Source organism: Phyllobates terribilis, unplaced genomic scaffold, assembly GCF_046119375.1.
Source record: "Phyllobates terribilis strain yellow unplaced genomic scaffold, ASM4611937v1 Scaffold_25__1_contigs__length_18738178, whole genome shotgun sequence".
In the NCBI taxonomy this organism is placed as follows: Eukaryota; Metazoa; Chordata; class Amphibia; order Anura; family Dendrobatidae; genus Phyllobates; species Phyllobates terribilis.
In genome coordinates, this window is record NW_027362785.1 from 2,243,688 (window position 1) to 2,259,927 (window position 16,240).

General features: G+C 50.0%; 1 protein-coding gene across 2 annotated transcripts in view; it reads left to right on the forward strand.

Moving 5' to 3' along the window:
- DNAH9 (dynein axonemal heavy chain 9) overlaps positions 1-16,240 on the forward strand; it is a 430,601-nt gene that overhangs the window by 328,484 nt on the left and 85,877 nt on the right. For both annotated transcript variants that reach the window (XM_073660252.1, XM_073660251.1), the window contains 7 exons: positions 2,989-3,224; positions 3,301-3,423; positions 4,593-4,797; positions 13,044-13,208; positions 13,303-13,443; positions 13,814-13,984; positions 14,070-14,192. In XM_073660252.1, the coding sequence (XP_073516353.1) occupies positions 2,989-3,224; positions 3,301-3,423; positions 4,593-4,797; positions 13,044-13,208; positions 13,303-13,443; positions 13,814-13,984; positions 14,070-14,192 (1,164 nt within the window). The remainder of the gene's footprint in view (positions 1-2,988; positions 3,225-3,300; positions 3,424-4,592; positions 4,798-13,043; positions 13,209-13,302; positions 13,444-13,813; positions 13,985-14,069; positions 14,193-16,240) is intronic.

Here is a 16,240-nt window from a genome sequence, read left to right on the forward strand (position 1 = left end):
ATACATAGATACAGTGCATGATACAGCTGCATCTATTATACAGATACCATAGATACATAGATACAGTGCATGATACAGCTGCGTCTATTATACAGATACCATAGATACATAGATACAGCACATGATACAGCTGAGTCTATTATACAGATACCATAGATACATAGATACAGCACATGATACAGCTGAGTCTATTATGCAGATACCATAGATACAGCACATGATACAGCTGAGTCTATTATACAGATACGGTAGATACATAGATACAGCACATGATACCGCTGCGTATATTATAACGTTACCATAGATACCACACATGATACAGCTGCGTCTATTATACAGATACCATAGATACAGTGCATGATACAGCTGCGTCTATTATACAGATACCATAGATACATAGATACAGCACATGATACTGCTGCGTCTATTATACAGATACCATAGATACATAGATACAGTGCATGATACAGCTGCGTCTATTATACAGATACCATAGATACATAGATACAGCACATGATACAGCTGAGTCTATTATACAGATATCATAGATACATAGATACAGCACATGATACAGCTGAGTCTATTATGCAGATACCATAGATACATAGATACAGCACATGACACAGCTGAGTCTATTATACAGATACCATAGATACAGTGCATGATACAGCTGCGTCTATTATACAGATACCATAGATACATAGATACAGCACATGATACTGCTGCGTCTATTATACAGTTACCATAGATACATAGATACAGTGCATGATACAGCTGCGTCTATTATAGAGATACCATAGATTCATAGATACAGCACATGATACAGCTGAGTCTATTATGCAGATACCATAGATACAGCACATGATACAGCTGAGTCTATTATACAGATACGGTAGATACATAGATACAGCACATGATACTGCTGCGTCTATTATACAGATACCATAGATACAGTGCATGATACAGCTGCGTCTATTATTCAGATACCATAGATACATAGATACAGCACATGATACAGCTGAGTCTATTATACAGATACCATAGATACATAGATACAGCACATGATACAGCTGAGTCTATTATGCAGATACCATAGATACATAGATACAGCACATGATACAGCTGCGTCTATTATACAGATACCATAGATACAGTGCAAGATACAGCTGCGTCTATTATACAGATACCATAGATACATAGATACAGCACATGATACAGCTGCGTCTATTATACAGATACCATAGATACATAGATACAGCACATGACACAGCTGCGTGTATTATACAGATACCATAGATACATAGATACAGTGCATGATACAGCTGCATCTATTATACAGATACCATAGATACATAGATACAGCACATGATACAGCTGAGTCTATTATGCAGATACCATAGATACATAGATACAGCACATGATACAGCTGCGTCTATTATACAGATACCATAGATACATAGATACAGTGCATGATACAGCTGCGTCTATTATACAGATACCATAGATACATAGATACAGCACATGATACAGCTGCGTCTATTATACAGATACCATAGATACATAGATACAGCACATGATACTGCTGCGTCTATTATACAGATACCATAGATACATAGATACAGCACATGATACAGCTGCGTCTATTATACAGATACCATAGATACATAGATACAGCACATGACACAGCTGCGTGTATTATACAGATACCATAGATACATAGATACAGTGCATGATACAGCTGCATCTATTATACAGATACCATAGATACATAGATACAGCACATGATACTGCTGCGTCTATTATACAGATACCATAGATACATAGATACAGCACATGATACAGCTGCGTCTATTATACAGATACCATAGATACATAGATACAGCACATGATACAGCTGCGTCTATTATACAGATACCATAGATACATAGATACAGCACATGATACTGCTGCGTCTATTATACAGATACCATAGATACATAGATACAGCACATGATACAGCTGCGTCTATTATACAGATACCATAGATACATAGATACAGTGCATGATACAGCTGTGTCTATTATACAGATACCATAGATACATAGATACAGTGCATGATACAGCTGCATCTATTATACAGATACCATAGATACATAGATACAGCACATGATACAGCTGAGTCTATTATGCAGATACCATAGATACATAGATACAGCACATGATACAGCTGCGTCTATTATACAGATACCATAGATACAGTGCAAGATACAGCTGCGTGTATTATACAGATACCATAGATACATAGATACAGCACATGATACAGCTGCGTCTATTATACAGATACCATAGATACATAGATACAGCACATGGTACAGCTGCATCTATTATACAGATACCATATATACAGCACATGACACGGCATGAGCAGGGCGGCGGGGAGATGTCAACTCCTGCAGACTGAATGCAGAGAGGAAGCATGATAAATGCAGCTCCGGAGTGTAAGAGGTAATTACAGCCATTACTGCCCCCTGTCTGCACTTGTAAGAGCAGGATGGTGACTTCTCTCTGGGGATACATGTTAATAGTTGGATTATACACAGGGAAGAGGAGTGTAGAGGATCGGCCCCCGGGAATACCGGAGAAGTCAGCGGGGGGCTGTGCTGGAACGATGCTGTTTTTGCAGCAGATCAGCGGCGGCGCGGGGGTCTCTTGGCGTTATTTGCTGATTATGCACGAAAGGACTGAGACAGAAAGGAGGAGGTCACATCCATAAGTGTCTCACAGCCGGGGGTCATACCGCCGTGTATCTGTTAGAAAATACACCCGCCATCCTGTGTGCATCACTGGCCTCCGTATTATCGGCACAGAATATCCTGAAACACTCTGTGCTGTTGAGGACCCTGCTTCTTTTTCTGTGTAACCCTGGCACAGAGTAACGCCGTCTGTAGCTGCTCTCCAGCATTGGCCATTGTCCATACAAGCCACTCATTACCTCTGCTCTGTCTCCAGGTCCCCATCCCAGTGACTGAGTCTCTGGACCCCCTGACCATGCTGACCGACGACGCCGACATCGCAGCGTGGCAGAACGAAGGACTTCCTGCCGACCGCATGTCAACGGAGAACGCCACCATCCTCACTAGCTGCGAAAGATGGCCGCTTATGGTGGACCCGCAGCTACAGGGGATCAAATGGATCAAGAACAAGTATGGAGAAGATCTGCGAGTGATCAGGATCGGACAGAGAGGGTACGTATCCGAGCTGTGGGAACACTCCCACTAAAATGCCAGGCAGGCGACACTGACGTCTGCCGCCTCTCTGCAGGTACCTGGACACCCTGGAGCGAGCGCTGGCCGGCGGGGATGTGGTTCTGATCGAGAACCTAGAGGAGAGCGTGGATCCGGTGCTGGGACCTCTGCTGGGAAGAGAAACCATCAAGAAAGGAAGGTAAATCCCAAAAGTGAAGTCACAGTCGGGGTCCAGTGCAGTGTATCCTCACAGTTAAAGGGTTAATCCAGTCTGCAGAAGGTGTTCACCCATCCACTGGGCAGGTGAAGAGGTATAGCTAAGGGTTCAGCCTGGGGTAAGGGGACAAATCACCTCTGGCGGACCCCCTGGATGGGCAACAGTTATTTACAATTGCAGATGCGCACTTTAATTACAGAGGCTTTATGCAACTCAGCAGGGGACTGTGCACTCCCGAATGAGCCCTGCATCATCACTGGGCGGGGTTCTCATCCTCAGCACAGCCAGTGATGATCTGACTATGCAGAGCGCAGCAGTGAGATCATCAGCGGCTGCTGCGCTCTGCACACTGAAGGTAGCAGTAGTCGGGAGTCAGTCCCTCCATATGAGAGCTGATGTCTTGCAGACCGATTGGGGGTCCCCCGCCAATCCTGAGGATGGGTCTGTGAAATACACTCTGGCCGCGCATGCACAGGATACTGTGTGCAGCAGTCGCCGCCACTCCATACTGACCACAGGGCATCTCAAATCAGCAGCCGGACCCCCACCAGTCCAAAAGTTATGTCCTGACCCCTTTGGATCGCCCCTCAGCGACGCACCACTTTTTGGGGGCTTGTAAGGAGTGTCAGGTTCCCGTTAAGTCACCAGTTTCACGTTACATCTGGTGACATTACCGACACCTGCGCAGGACTGTCGTCAGGTCTGACGCGGAGGTGCAGGACGATCAGAGGCCCCCCTGATCAATCGCAAGAGAAAAGCAGCAAATCAAGGGGGAAGGGACGAGCATACAATGGCGTCCAATCACCAGCTGCACCCGCGGGCGAGGAAGGACCGGCCTCTCACCTGGCTGATAATAGAACCAGAGGACACTGTAGTCTGAAATGGCTGATAACAGGGAGCAATAGCTTGTGTCCATCTGCAAAAAAAATATCTGCATTTAGTAGAGTGCAGAATATTCTTTATATTAAACTCAATCTATGCCGGCAAGCAGAGATCCTGGAAATAACGAGTAGCAGAGTTACTATGCCGGGATTAGGATGTAGACGTCAGTCTGACAGAAATGGCACAACTTACAGCGCAATCCTACCCCAGCGAACATGGCTCCCCGCAGTGCGTCCACTTGTGACCTCCACTTGCCCTCCCTCTCTCAGGTGCATTAAGATTGGCGACAAGGAGTGCGAGTACAGCCCCAACTTCCGCCTGATCCTGCACACGAAACTTGCTAACCCGCATTACCAGCCCGAGATGCAGGCTCAGTGCACCCTCATCAACTTCACAGTCACCCGAGACGGCCTGGAGGACCAGCTGCTGGCGGCGGTAGTGAGCATGGAGCGGCCGGACCTGGAGGAGCTGAAGGTAACATCATCCGAATTCCATTTGTAGCGTCAATGCTCAGGCAGAATAGATAATGTATCATAAGATGGGCGGGAAAACATATTACCTGTGCCCTCCCAACGAGCGAAAGCTCGGAGCCACTTCATGCAGCCTCCCTGCAGCAACTATTCCTGTCAGGTACTGTCAGCAATCTCCTCCCTGCAGCCACTCTTCCTTTAGGTACTGTCAGCAACCTTCTCCCTGCAGCCACCCTTCCTTTTGGTACGGTCAGCAATCTCCTCCCTGCAGCCGCCCTTCCTTTTGGTACTGTCAGCAATCTCCTCCCTGCAGCCACTCTTCCTTTAGGTACTGTCAGCAATCTCCTCCCTGCAGCCGCCCTTCCTTTTGGTACTGTCAGCAATCTCCTCCCTGCAGCCGCCCTTCCTTTTGGTACTGTCAGCAATCTCCTCCCTGCAGCCGCCCTTCCTTTTGGTACTGTCAGCAATCTCCTCCCTGCAGCCGCCCTTCCTTTTGGTACTGTCAGCAATCTCCTCCCTGCAGCCGCCCTTCCTTTTAGTACTGTCAGCAATCTCCTCCCTGCAGTTGCCATTCCTTTCAGTACAGTCAGCAATCTCCTCCCTGCAGCCGCTCTTCCTTTCAGTACTGTCAACAATCTCCTCCTTGCACCCACTCATCTTAGCAGGTACTGTCAGCAATCTCCTCCCTGCAGTTGCCATTCCTTTCAGTACAGTCAGCAATCTCCTCCCTGCAGTTGCTCTTCCTTTCAGTACTATCAACAATCTCCTCCTTGCACCCACTCATCTTAGCAGGTACTGTCAGCAATCTCCTACCTGCAGCCACTGTTCCTTTCAGTACTGTCAGGTCAGCAATCTCCTCCCTGTAGCCGCTCTTCCTTTCAGTACTGTCAGCAATCTCCTCCCTGCAGCCGCTCTTCCTTTCAGTACTGTCAGCAATCTCCTCCCTGCAGCCACTCTCTCTTTCAGTACTGTCAGCAATCTCCTCTCTGCAGTTGCTCTTCCTTTCGGTACTGTCAGCAATCTCCTCTCTGCAGTTGCTCTTCCTTTCGGTACTGTCAGCAATCTCCTACCTGCAGTTGCTCTTTCTTTCAGTACTGTGTGCAATCTCCTCTCTGCAGCTGCTCTTCCTGTCGGTACTGTCAGCAATCTCCTCCCTGCAGCCACTCTTCCATTAGGTACTGTCAGCAATCTCCTCCCTGCAGCCGCCCTTCCTTTCGGTACTGTCAGCAACCTTCTCCCTGCAGCCGCCCTTCCTTTTGGTACTGTCAGCAATCTCCTCCCTGCAGTTGCCATTCCTTTCAGTACAGTCAGCAATCTCCTCCCTGCAGCCGCTCTTCCTTTCAGTACTGTCAACAATCTCCTCCTTGCACCCACTCATCTTAGCAGGTACTGTCAGCAATCTCCTCCCTGCAGTTGCCATTCCTTTCAGTACAGTCAGCAATCTCCTCCCTGCAGTTGCTCTTCCTTTCAGTACTATCAACAATCTCCTCCTTGCACCCACTCATCTTAGCAGGTACTGTCAGCAATCTCCTACCTGCAGCCACTGTTCCTTTCAGTACTGTCAGCAATCTCCTCCCTGTAGCCGCTCTTCCTTTCAGTACTGTCAGCAATCTCCTCCCTGCAGCCGCTCTTCCTTTCAGTACTGTCAGCAATCTCCTCCCTGCAGCCACTCTCTCGTTCAGTACTGTCAGCAATCTCCTCTCTGCAGTTGCTCTTCCTTTCGGTACTGTCAGCAATCTCCTCTCTGCAGTTGCTCTTCCTTTCGGTACTGTCAGCAATCTCCTACCTGCAGTTGCTCTTTCTTTCAGTACTGTCAGCAATCTCCTCTCTGCAGCTGCTCTTCCTGTCGGTACTGTCAGCAATCTCCTCCCTGCAGCCACTCTTCCATTAGGTACTGTCAGCAATCTCCTCCCTGCAGCCGCCCTTCCTTTCGGTACTGTCAGCAACCTTCTCCCTGCAGCCGCCCTTCCTTTTGGTACTGTCAGCAATCTCCTCCCTGCAGCCGCCCTTCCTTTTGGTACTGTCAGCAATCTCCTCCCTGCAGTCACTCTTCCTTTAGGTACTGTCAGCAATCTCCTCCCTGCAGCCGCCCTTCCTTTTGGTACTGTCAGCAATCTCCTCCCTGCAGCCGCCCTTCCTTTTGGTACTGTCAGCAATCTCCTCCCTGCAGCCGCCCTTCCTTTTGGTACTGTCAGCAATCTCCTCCCTGCAGCCGCCCTTCCTTTTGGTACTGTCAGCAATCTCCTCCCTGCAGTTGCCATTCCTTTCAGTACAGTCAGCAATCTCCTCCCTGCAGCCGCTCTTCCTTTCAGTACTGTCAACAATCTCCTCCTTGCACCCACTCATCTTAGCAGGTACTGTCAGCAATCTCCTCCCTGCAGTTGCCATTCCTTTCAGTACAGTCAGCAATCTCCTCCCTGCAGTTGCTCTTCCTTTCAGTACTATCAACAATCTTCTCCTTGCACCCACTCATCTTAGCAGGTACTGTCAGCAATCTCCTACCTGCAGCCACTGTTCCTTTCAGTACTGTCAGCAATCTCCTCCCTGTAGCCGCTCTTCCTTTCAGTACTGTCAGCAATCTCCTCCCTGCAGCCGCTCTTCCTTTCAGTACTGTCAGCAATCTCCTCCCTGCAGCCACTCTCTCTTTCAGTACTGTCAGCAATCTCCTCCCTGCAGCCGCTCTTCCTTTCAGTACTGTCAGCAATCTCCTCCCTGCAGCCACTCTCTCTTTCAGTACTGTCAGCAATCTCCTCTCTGCAGTTGCTCTTCCTTTCGGTACTGTCAGCAATCTCCTCCCTGCAGCCGCTCTTCCTTTCGGTACTGTCAGCAATCTCCTCCCTGCAGCCGCTCTTCCTTTCGGTACTGTCAGCAATCTCCTACCTGCAGTTGCTCTTCCTTTCAGTACTGTCAGCAACCTTCTCCCTGCAGCCGCCCTTCCTTTTGGTACTGTCAGCAATCTCCTCCCTGCAGCCGCCCTTCCTTTTGGTACTGTCAGCAATCTCCTCCCTGCAGCCACTCTTCCTTTAGGTACTGTCAGCAATCTTCTCCCTGCAGCCGCTCTTCCTGTCGGTACTGTCAGCAATCTTCTCCCTGCAGCCGCTCTTCCTGTCGGTACTGTCAGCAATCTCCTCCCTGCAGCCGCCCTTCCTTTCGGTACTGTCAGCAATCTCCTCCCTGCAGCCGCCCTTCCTTTCGGTACTGTCAGCAATCTCCTCCCTGCAGCCGCCCTTCCTTTTGGTACTGTCAGCAATCTCCTCCCTGCAGCCGCCCTTCCTTTTGGTACTGTCAGCAATCTCCTCCCTGCAGCCGCCCTTCCTTTTGGTACTGTCAGCAATCTCCTCCCTGCAGCCGCCCTTCCTTTTGGTACTGTCAGCAATCTCCTCCCTGCAGTTGCCATTCCTTTCAGTACAGTCAGCAATCTCCTCCTTGCAGTTGCTCTTCCTTTCAGTACTATCAACAATCTCCTCCTTGCACCCACTCATCTTAGCAGGTACTGTCAGCAATCTCCTACCTGCAGCCACTGTTCCTTTCAGTACTGTCAGCAATCTCTTCCCTGTAGCCGCTCTTCCTTTCAGTACTGTCAGCAATCTCCTCCCTGCAGCCGCTCTTCCTTTCAGTACTGTCAGCAATCTCCTCCCTGCAGCCGCTCTCTCTTTCAGTACTGTCAGCAATCTCCTCTCTGCAGTTGCTCTTCCTTTCGGTACTGTCAGCAATCTCCTCTCTGCAGTTGCTCTTCCTTTCGGTACTGTCAGCAATCTCCTACCTGCAGTTGCTCTTCCTGTCGGTACTGTCAGCAATCTCCTTCCTTTAGGTACTGTCAGCAATCTCCTCCCTGCAGCCGCCCTTCCTTTCGGTACTGTCAGCAACCTTCTCCCTGCAGCTGCCCTTCCTTTTGGTACTGTCAGCAATCTCCTCCCTGCAGCCGCCCTTCCTTTTGGTACTGTCAGCAATCTCCTCCCTGCAGCCGCCCTTCCTTTCGGTACCGTCAGCAATCTCCTCCCTGCAGCCGCCCTTCCTTTTGGTACTGTCAGCAATCTTCTCCCTGCAGCCGCCCTTCCTTTTGGTACTGTCAGCAATCTCCTCCCTGCAGTTGCCATTCCTTTCAGTACAGTCAGCAATCTCCTCCCTGCAGCCGCTCTTCCTTTCAGTACTGTCAACAATCTCCTCCTTGCACCCACTCATCTTAGCAGGTACTGTCAGCAATCTCCTCCCTGCAGTTGCCATTCCTTTCAGTACAGTCAGCAATCTCCTCCCTGCAGTTGCTCTTCCTTTCGGTACTGTCAGCAATCTCCTCTCTGCAGTTGCTCTTCCTTTCGGTACTGTCAGCAATCTCCTCTCTGCAGTTGCTCTTCCTTTCGGTACTGTCAGCAATCTCCTACCTGCAGTTGCTCTTCCTTTCAGTACTGTCAGCAATCTCCTCTCTGCAGCTGCTCTTCCTGTCGGTACTGTCAGCAATCTCCTCCCTGCAGCTGCTCTTCCTGTCGGTACTGTCAGCAATCTCCTCCCTGCAGCCGCCCTTCCTGTCGGTACTGTCAGCAATCTCCTCCCTGCAGCTGCTCTTCCTGTCGGTACTGTCAGCAATCTCCTCCCTGCAGCCGCCCTTCCTGTCGGTACGGTCAGCAATCTCCTCTCTGCAGCCGCTCTTCCTGTCGGTACTGTCAGCAATCTCCTCTCTGCAGCCGCTCTTCCTGTCGGTACTGTCAGCAATCTCCTCCCTGCAGCCGCTCTCTCTTTCAGTACTGTCAGCAATCTCCTCTCTGCAGCCGCTCTCTCATTCAGTACTGTCAGCAATCTCCTACCTGCAGTTGCTTTTCCTTTTGGTACTGTCAGCAATCTCCTCCCTGCAGCCGCTCTTCATTTCAGTACTGTCAGCAACCTCCTCCCTGCAGCCGCTCTTCCTTTCAGTACTGTCAGCAACCTCCTCCCTGCAGCTGCTCTTCCTTTCGGTACTGTCAACAACCTCCTCCCTGCAGCCGCTCTTCCTTTCAGTACTGTCAGCAATCTCCTCCCTGCAGCCGCTCTCTCTTTCAGTACTGTCAGCAATCTCCGCTCTGCAGTTGCTCTTCCTTTCGGTACTGTCAACAACCTCCTCCCTGCAGCCGCTCTTCCTTTCAGTACTGTCAGCAATCTCCTCTCTGCAGCCGCTCTCTCTTTCAGTACTGTCAGCAATCTCCTACCTGCAGTTGCACTTCCTTTTGGTACTGTCAGCAATCTCCTCCCTGAAGTCTCTCTTCCTTTCAGTACTGTAAGCAATCTCCTCTCTGCAGCCGCCCTTCCTTTCGTTACTGTCAGCAATCTCCTACCTGCAGTTGCTCTTCCTTTCGGTACTGTTAGCAATCTCCTACCTGCAGCCGCTCTTCCTGTGCGTACAGTCAGCAATCTCCTCCCTGCAGCCGCTCTTCCTTTCGGTACTGTCAGCAATCTCCTCCCTGCAGCCGCTCTTCTTTTCGGTACTGTCAGCAATCTCCTCTCTGCAGCCGCTCTTCCTTTCAGTACTGTCAGCAAACTCCTCCCTGCAGCCGCTCTTCCTTTCGGTACTGTCAGCAATCTCTTCCCTGCAGCCGCTCTTCCTGTCGGTACTGTCAGCAATCTCCTCCCTGTAGCCGCTCTTCCTTTCAGTGCTGTCAGCAATCTCCTCCCTGCAGCCGCTCTCTCTTTCAGTACTGTCAGCAATCTCCTCTCTGCAGTTGCTCTTCCTTTCGGTACTGTCAGCAACCTCCTCCCTGCAGCCGCTCTTCCTTTCAGTACTGTCAGCAATCTCCTCTCTGCAGCCGCTCTCTCTTTCAGTACTGTCAGCAATCTCCTCTCTGCAGTTGCTCTTCCTTTCGGTACTGTCAGCAATCTCCTACCTGCAGTTGCACTTCCTGTCGGTACTGTCAGCAATCTCCTCCCTGTAGCCGCTCTTCCTTTCAGTACTGTCATCAATCTCCTCTCTGCAGCAGCTCTTCCTTTCGGTACTGTCAGCAATCTCCTCCCTGCAGCCGCCCTTCCTTTCGGTACTGTCAGCAATCTCCTACCTGCAGTTGCTCTTCCTTTCGGTACTGTCAGCAATCTCCTACCTGCAGCCGCTCTTCCTGTGCGTACGGTCAGCAATCTCCTCCCTGCAGCCGCTCTTCCTTTCGGTACTGTCAGCAATCTCCTCCCTGCAGCCGCTCTTCTTTTCGGTACTGTCAGCAATCTCCTCTCTGCAGCCGCTCTTCCTTTCAGTACTGTCAGCAATCTCTTCCCTGCAGCCGCTCTTCCTGTCGGTACTGTCAGCAATCTCCTCCCTGTAGCCGCTCTTCCTGTCGGTACTGTCAGCAATCTCTTCCCTGCAGCCGCTCTTCCTGTCGGTACTGTCAGCAATCTCCTCCCTGCAGCCACTCTTCCTTTCAGTGCTGTCAGCAATCTCCTCCCTGCAGCCGCTCTTCCTTTCGATACTGTCAGCAATCTCCTCCCTGCAGCCGCTCTTCCTTTCGATACTGTCAGCAATCTCCTCCCTGCAGCCGCTCTTCCTTTCAGTACTGTCAGCAATCTCCTCCCTGCAGCCGCTCTTCCTGTCAGTACTGTCAGCAATCTCCTCCCTGCAGCCACTCTTCCTGTCGGTACTGTCAGCAATCTCCTCCCTGCAGCCGCTCTTCCTTTCGATACTGTCAGCAATCTCCTCCCTGCAGCCGCTCTTCCTTTCAGTATTGTCAGCAATCTCCTCCCTGCAGCCGCTCTTCCTGTCAGTACTGTCAGCAATCTCCTCCCTGCAGCCACTCTTCCTGTCGGTACTGTCAGCAATCTCCTCCCTGCAGCCGCTCTTCCTTTCGGTACTGTCAGCAATCTCCTCCCTGCAGCCGCTCTTCCTTTTGGTACTGTCAGCAATCTCCTCCCTGCAGCCGCTCTTCCTTTCGGTACTGTCAGCAATCTCCTCCCTGCAGCCGCTCTTCCTTTCGGTACTGTCAGCAATCTCCTCCCTGCAGCCGCTCTTCCTGTCGGTACTGTCAGCAATCTCCTCCCTGCAGCCGCTCTTCCTGTCGGTACTGTCTGCATTCTCTTGTTTGCCGTGGTTATGGAGGTAATTGAGGAGCCAGTATAGCACATATCCATGTGTCAGAGTGCCATCTATGGGGCTGCTGCATCATTGCTGCCCAGTAAAAATATGTTATGTGACATTTCCCTTTAAAATATTAGTACTGGGGAAGAGAAATGTTGGTGCCTCGGTTGTGAGATAGACGGATAATTCCCTGTGCGAGGAAAGTTTCTTATCTGCAGTAATCAGGAGGGAAGATGAATTGAAACATTTCTCACTTTTCAATACAAAAACATCCAGGAGGACGCGGCCGCAATCAGAGATGCTCAGATTAAGACGGGCGGCCGCGCGTCGGGGAGAGGCGCTTCTTTAGGCGCCTGATCAGTATCGCATTTCTTTGTTCATCTTCCGCTCAGAAGTTTCTGAAAGCGGAGATGCTATACTACAATGTGGAGGTGCAGTCATCCCTGCTGTGACTTGTGGTACTGACTGGGATGCAGAAAATGATGATATATACATATATATTATGTGACAATCACAGTCTGGTCACATGATATTTATATCACTGCAACATCTTAAAGAGACACTGTCTTCAAACCGATCTTTAATAAAACAAGTGATAAAAAGATTGTAATTTTACTATTTGACCACTAGATGTCAGCATAGTACAGTCCCGAGTGGTGGAGCGAGAACATCTTCCTTTTCCGCTTGCTGTAAAGATTAAATGTCAACTACTCTCTATCTGATCTCATAGAAAAATGGCTGCTGTTTTATTGTTAGAGCCTAGATAGGCAGGAATTTCATGATTGATGCACCCCCATGATTGGTCTGCAGTTTTGGGGGGCAAATATTCCCCACTGTTATCTAAATGACAGCAGAATTATAATTAGCCTGTGGTCTTTAAATGGTATTTGTAATACGGCAGCTCCTTTAAGAGATGTGGTTGTCAGAAAAGAGACCGATATACAAGGTATTATTTTTTTTATGAAAATAAAATAAAAAAATGATTAAAACAGTGCAATCTTCATATTTGACCACTAGATGTCAGCATAGTACACTCCTTACTGCTAAAGCAAGAACATCTCACTTTTCTGCTTGCTGAAAATATTAAATATCTCTAGGACGTGAAGGGTTACTTTGGAGGAATAGCTGCAGATTTACTGCTGGAGCCTAGATAGGCAGGTGATCATACCTGGATCTCAACTCGGTCCTCGGCAGCTCAGGTTCTTTTTAACCTTCTTTCCTTGTTCCAGTCCAATCTGACCAAGCAGCAGAACGGCTTCAAGATAACCCTGAAGACCCTGGAGGACAACCTGCTGTCTCGCCTGTCGTCCGCCTCTGGAAACTTCCTCGGGGACGTAGAACTGGTGGAGAACCTGGAGATCACCAAGAAGACGGCGGCCGAAATCGAAGAGAAGGCAAGTGTCAGGCGAGACAACTGCTTAAAGAGCAATTCCCAAACATGCCGGATGTAGAAGACATCGGTGAATTGTAAGTTTTTTGTATCTCCAGGTCCAAGAAGCCAAAGTGACGGAAGTTAAACTGAACGAAGCCCGGGAGCACTACCGCCCCGCCGCCGCCCGCGCCTCGCTGCTCTACTTCATCATGAACGACCTGAACAAGATCCATCCAATGTACCAGTTCTCCCTGAAGGTCAGAACCCTCCAAAACGCGGACATCACATAAGAGACCGATTTACTTTATTATGGAATTTCTTCATTTAGTCAATGGAAAAACAAAAAATGAATAAAACCGTGTAGTTTTCATATTTAACCACTAGATGTCAGCACTATACACTCCTGACAGCTAAAGCAAGAACATGTCGCTTTTCTGACTGTTGTGAAGTTTAAGTATCCGTCCGGTTTCACAGTTGGTAGTAAGAAAAGGGTTAATTTTGGAAAAAAGGCTTCAGTTTATACTGCTGGAGCCAAGATAGGGCGGTAAATTCAGAATTGATGCCTCCAATGACTGGTTCAGGGCCTTTCCCAGCACTATAACAACATGGGCTTTGTGTCCTTTCCAGGCGTTCAGCGTGGTTTTCCAGCAGGCCGTGCAGAAGGCTCCGACAGACGAGGTGCTGAAGCAGCGGGTGACCAACCTGATCGACAGCATCACCTTCTCTGTGTTCCAGTACACCACCAGGGGGCTGTTCGAGTGCGACAAGCTGACCTACACGGCACAACTCGCCTTCCAGGTACCTGCCGGTCCAAAACTCCAGCGCTGACCATCTGATCATCCAGAATGAATCAAACAGGAACATCTCTCCGCTTCTCCTGCAGATCCTGCTGATGAATAAAGAGATAAACTCTGCAGAGTTAGACTTTCTCCTGAGGTACCCGGCCCAGCCCGGCCTCAGCAGCCCAGTGGACTTCCTCTCCAACCAGTCCTGGGGTGGCATCAAGGTGGGTGCAACACTAATAATATAGGGGCGCCCCCCCACTGTACATACATACTGACAAAAGACGCCCCCCACTGTACATACATACTGACAAAAGACGCTCCCCGCTGTACATACCGACAAAAGACGCCCCCCGCTGTACATACATACCGATACAGGACGCCCCCCGCTGTACATACATACAGACAAAAGACGCCTCCCGCTGTACATACATACTGATACAGGACGCCTCCCGCTGTTCATACATACCGATACAGGACGCCTCCCGCTGTACATACATACTGACAAAAGACGCCCCCCGCTGTACATACATACCGACAAAAGACGCCTCCCGCTGTACATACATACTGACACAGGACGCCCCCCGCTGTACATACATACCGACACAGGACGCCTCCCGCTGTACATACATACCGATACAGGACGCCTCCCGCTGTACATACATACCGACACAGGGTGTGTACATACATACCGACAAAAGACGCTCCCCGCTGTACATACCGACAAAAGACGCCTCCCGCTGTACATACATACCGATACAGGACGCCTCCCGCTGTACATACATACCGACAAAAGACACCCCCCGCTGTACATACATACCGATACAGGACGCCTCTCGCTGTACATACATACCGATACAGGACGCCCCCCGCTGTACATACATACCGACAAAAGACGCCCCCTGCTGTACATACATACCGACAAAAGACGCCCCCCGCTGTACATACAAACCGACAAAAGACGCCCCCCGCTGTACATACATACCGATACAGGACGCCTCCCGCTGTACATACATACAGACAAAAGACGCCCCCCGCTGTACATACATACCGACAAAAGACGCCCCCGCTGTACATACATACCGATACAGGACACCCCCCACTGTACATACATACCGACAAAAGACGCCCCCCGCTGTACATACATACAGACAAAAGACACTCCCAGCTGCACATACATACCGACAAAAGACGCCTCCCGCTGTACATACATACCAATACAGGACGCCTCCCGCTGTACATACATACCGACAAGACGCCCCCCGCTGTACATACATACCGATACAGGACGCCTCCCGCTGTACATACATACCGACAAGACACCCCCCGCTGTACATACATACCGATACAGGACGCCTCCCGCTGTACATACATACCGATACAGGACGCCTCCCGCTGTACATACATACCGATACAGGACGCCTCCCGCTGTACATACATACCGACAAGACACCCCCCGCTGTACATACATACCGATACAGGACGCCTCCCGCTGTACATACATACCGATACAGGACGCCCCCCCGCTGTACATACATACCGATACAGGACGCCTCCCGCTGTACATACATACCGATACAGGACGCCTCCTGCTGTACAAGCATACCGATACAGGACGCCCCCGCTGTACATACATACCGATACAGGACGCCCCCCGCTGTACATACATACCGACAAAAGACGCCCCCCGCTGTACATACATACCGACAAAAGACGCCCCCCGCTGTACATACATACCGATACAGGACGCCCCCCGCTGTACATACATACTGACAAAAGACGCCTCCCGCTGTACATACATACCGATACAGGACGCCCCCCGCTGTAAATACATACCGACAAAAGACGCCTCCCGCTGTACATACATACCGACAAAAGACGCCCCCCGCTGTACATACATACCGACAAAAGACGCCCCCCGCTGTACATACATACCGACAAAAGACGCCTCCCGCTGTACATACATACCGATACAGGAAGCCTCCCGCTGTACATACATACCGACAAAAGACGCCCCCCACTGTACATACATACCGACAAAAGACGCCCCCGCTGTACATACATACCGATACAGGACGCCCCCCGCTGTACATACATACCGATACAGGACGCCTCCAGCTGTACATACATACCGACAAATGACATCCCCCGCTGTACATACATACTGACTAAAGACGCCCCCCGCTGTACATACATACCGATACAGGACGCCTCCCGCTGTACATACATACTGACAAAAGACGCCTCCCGCTGTACATACATACCGATACAG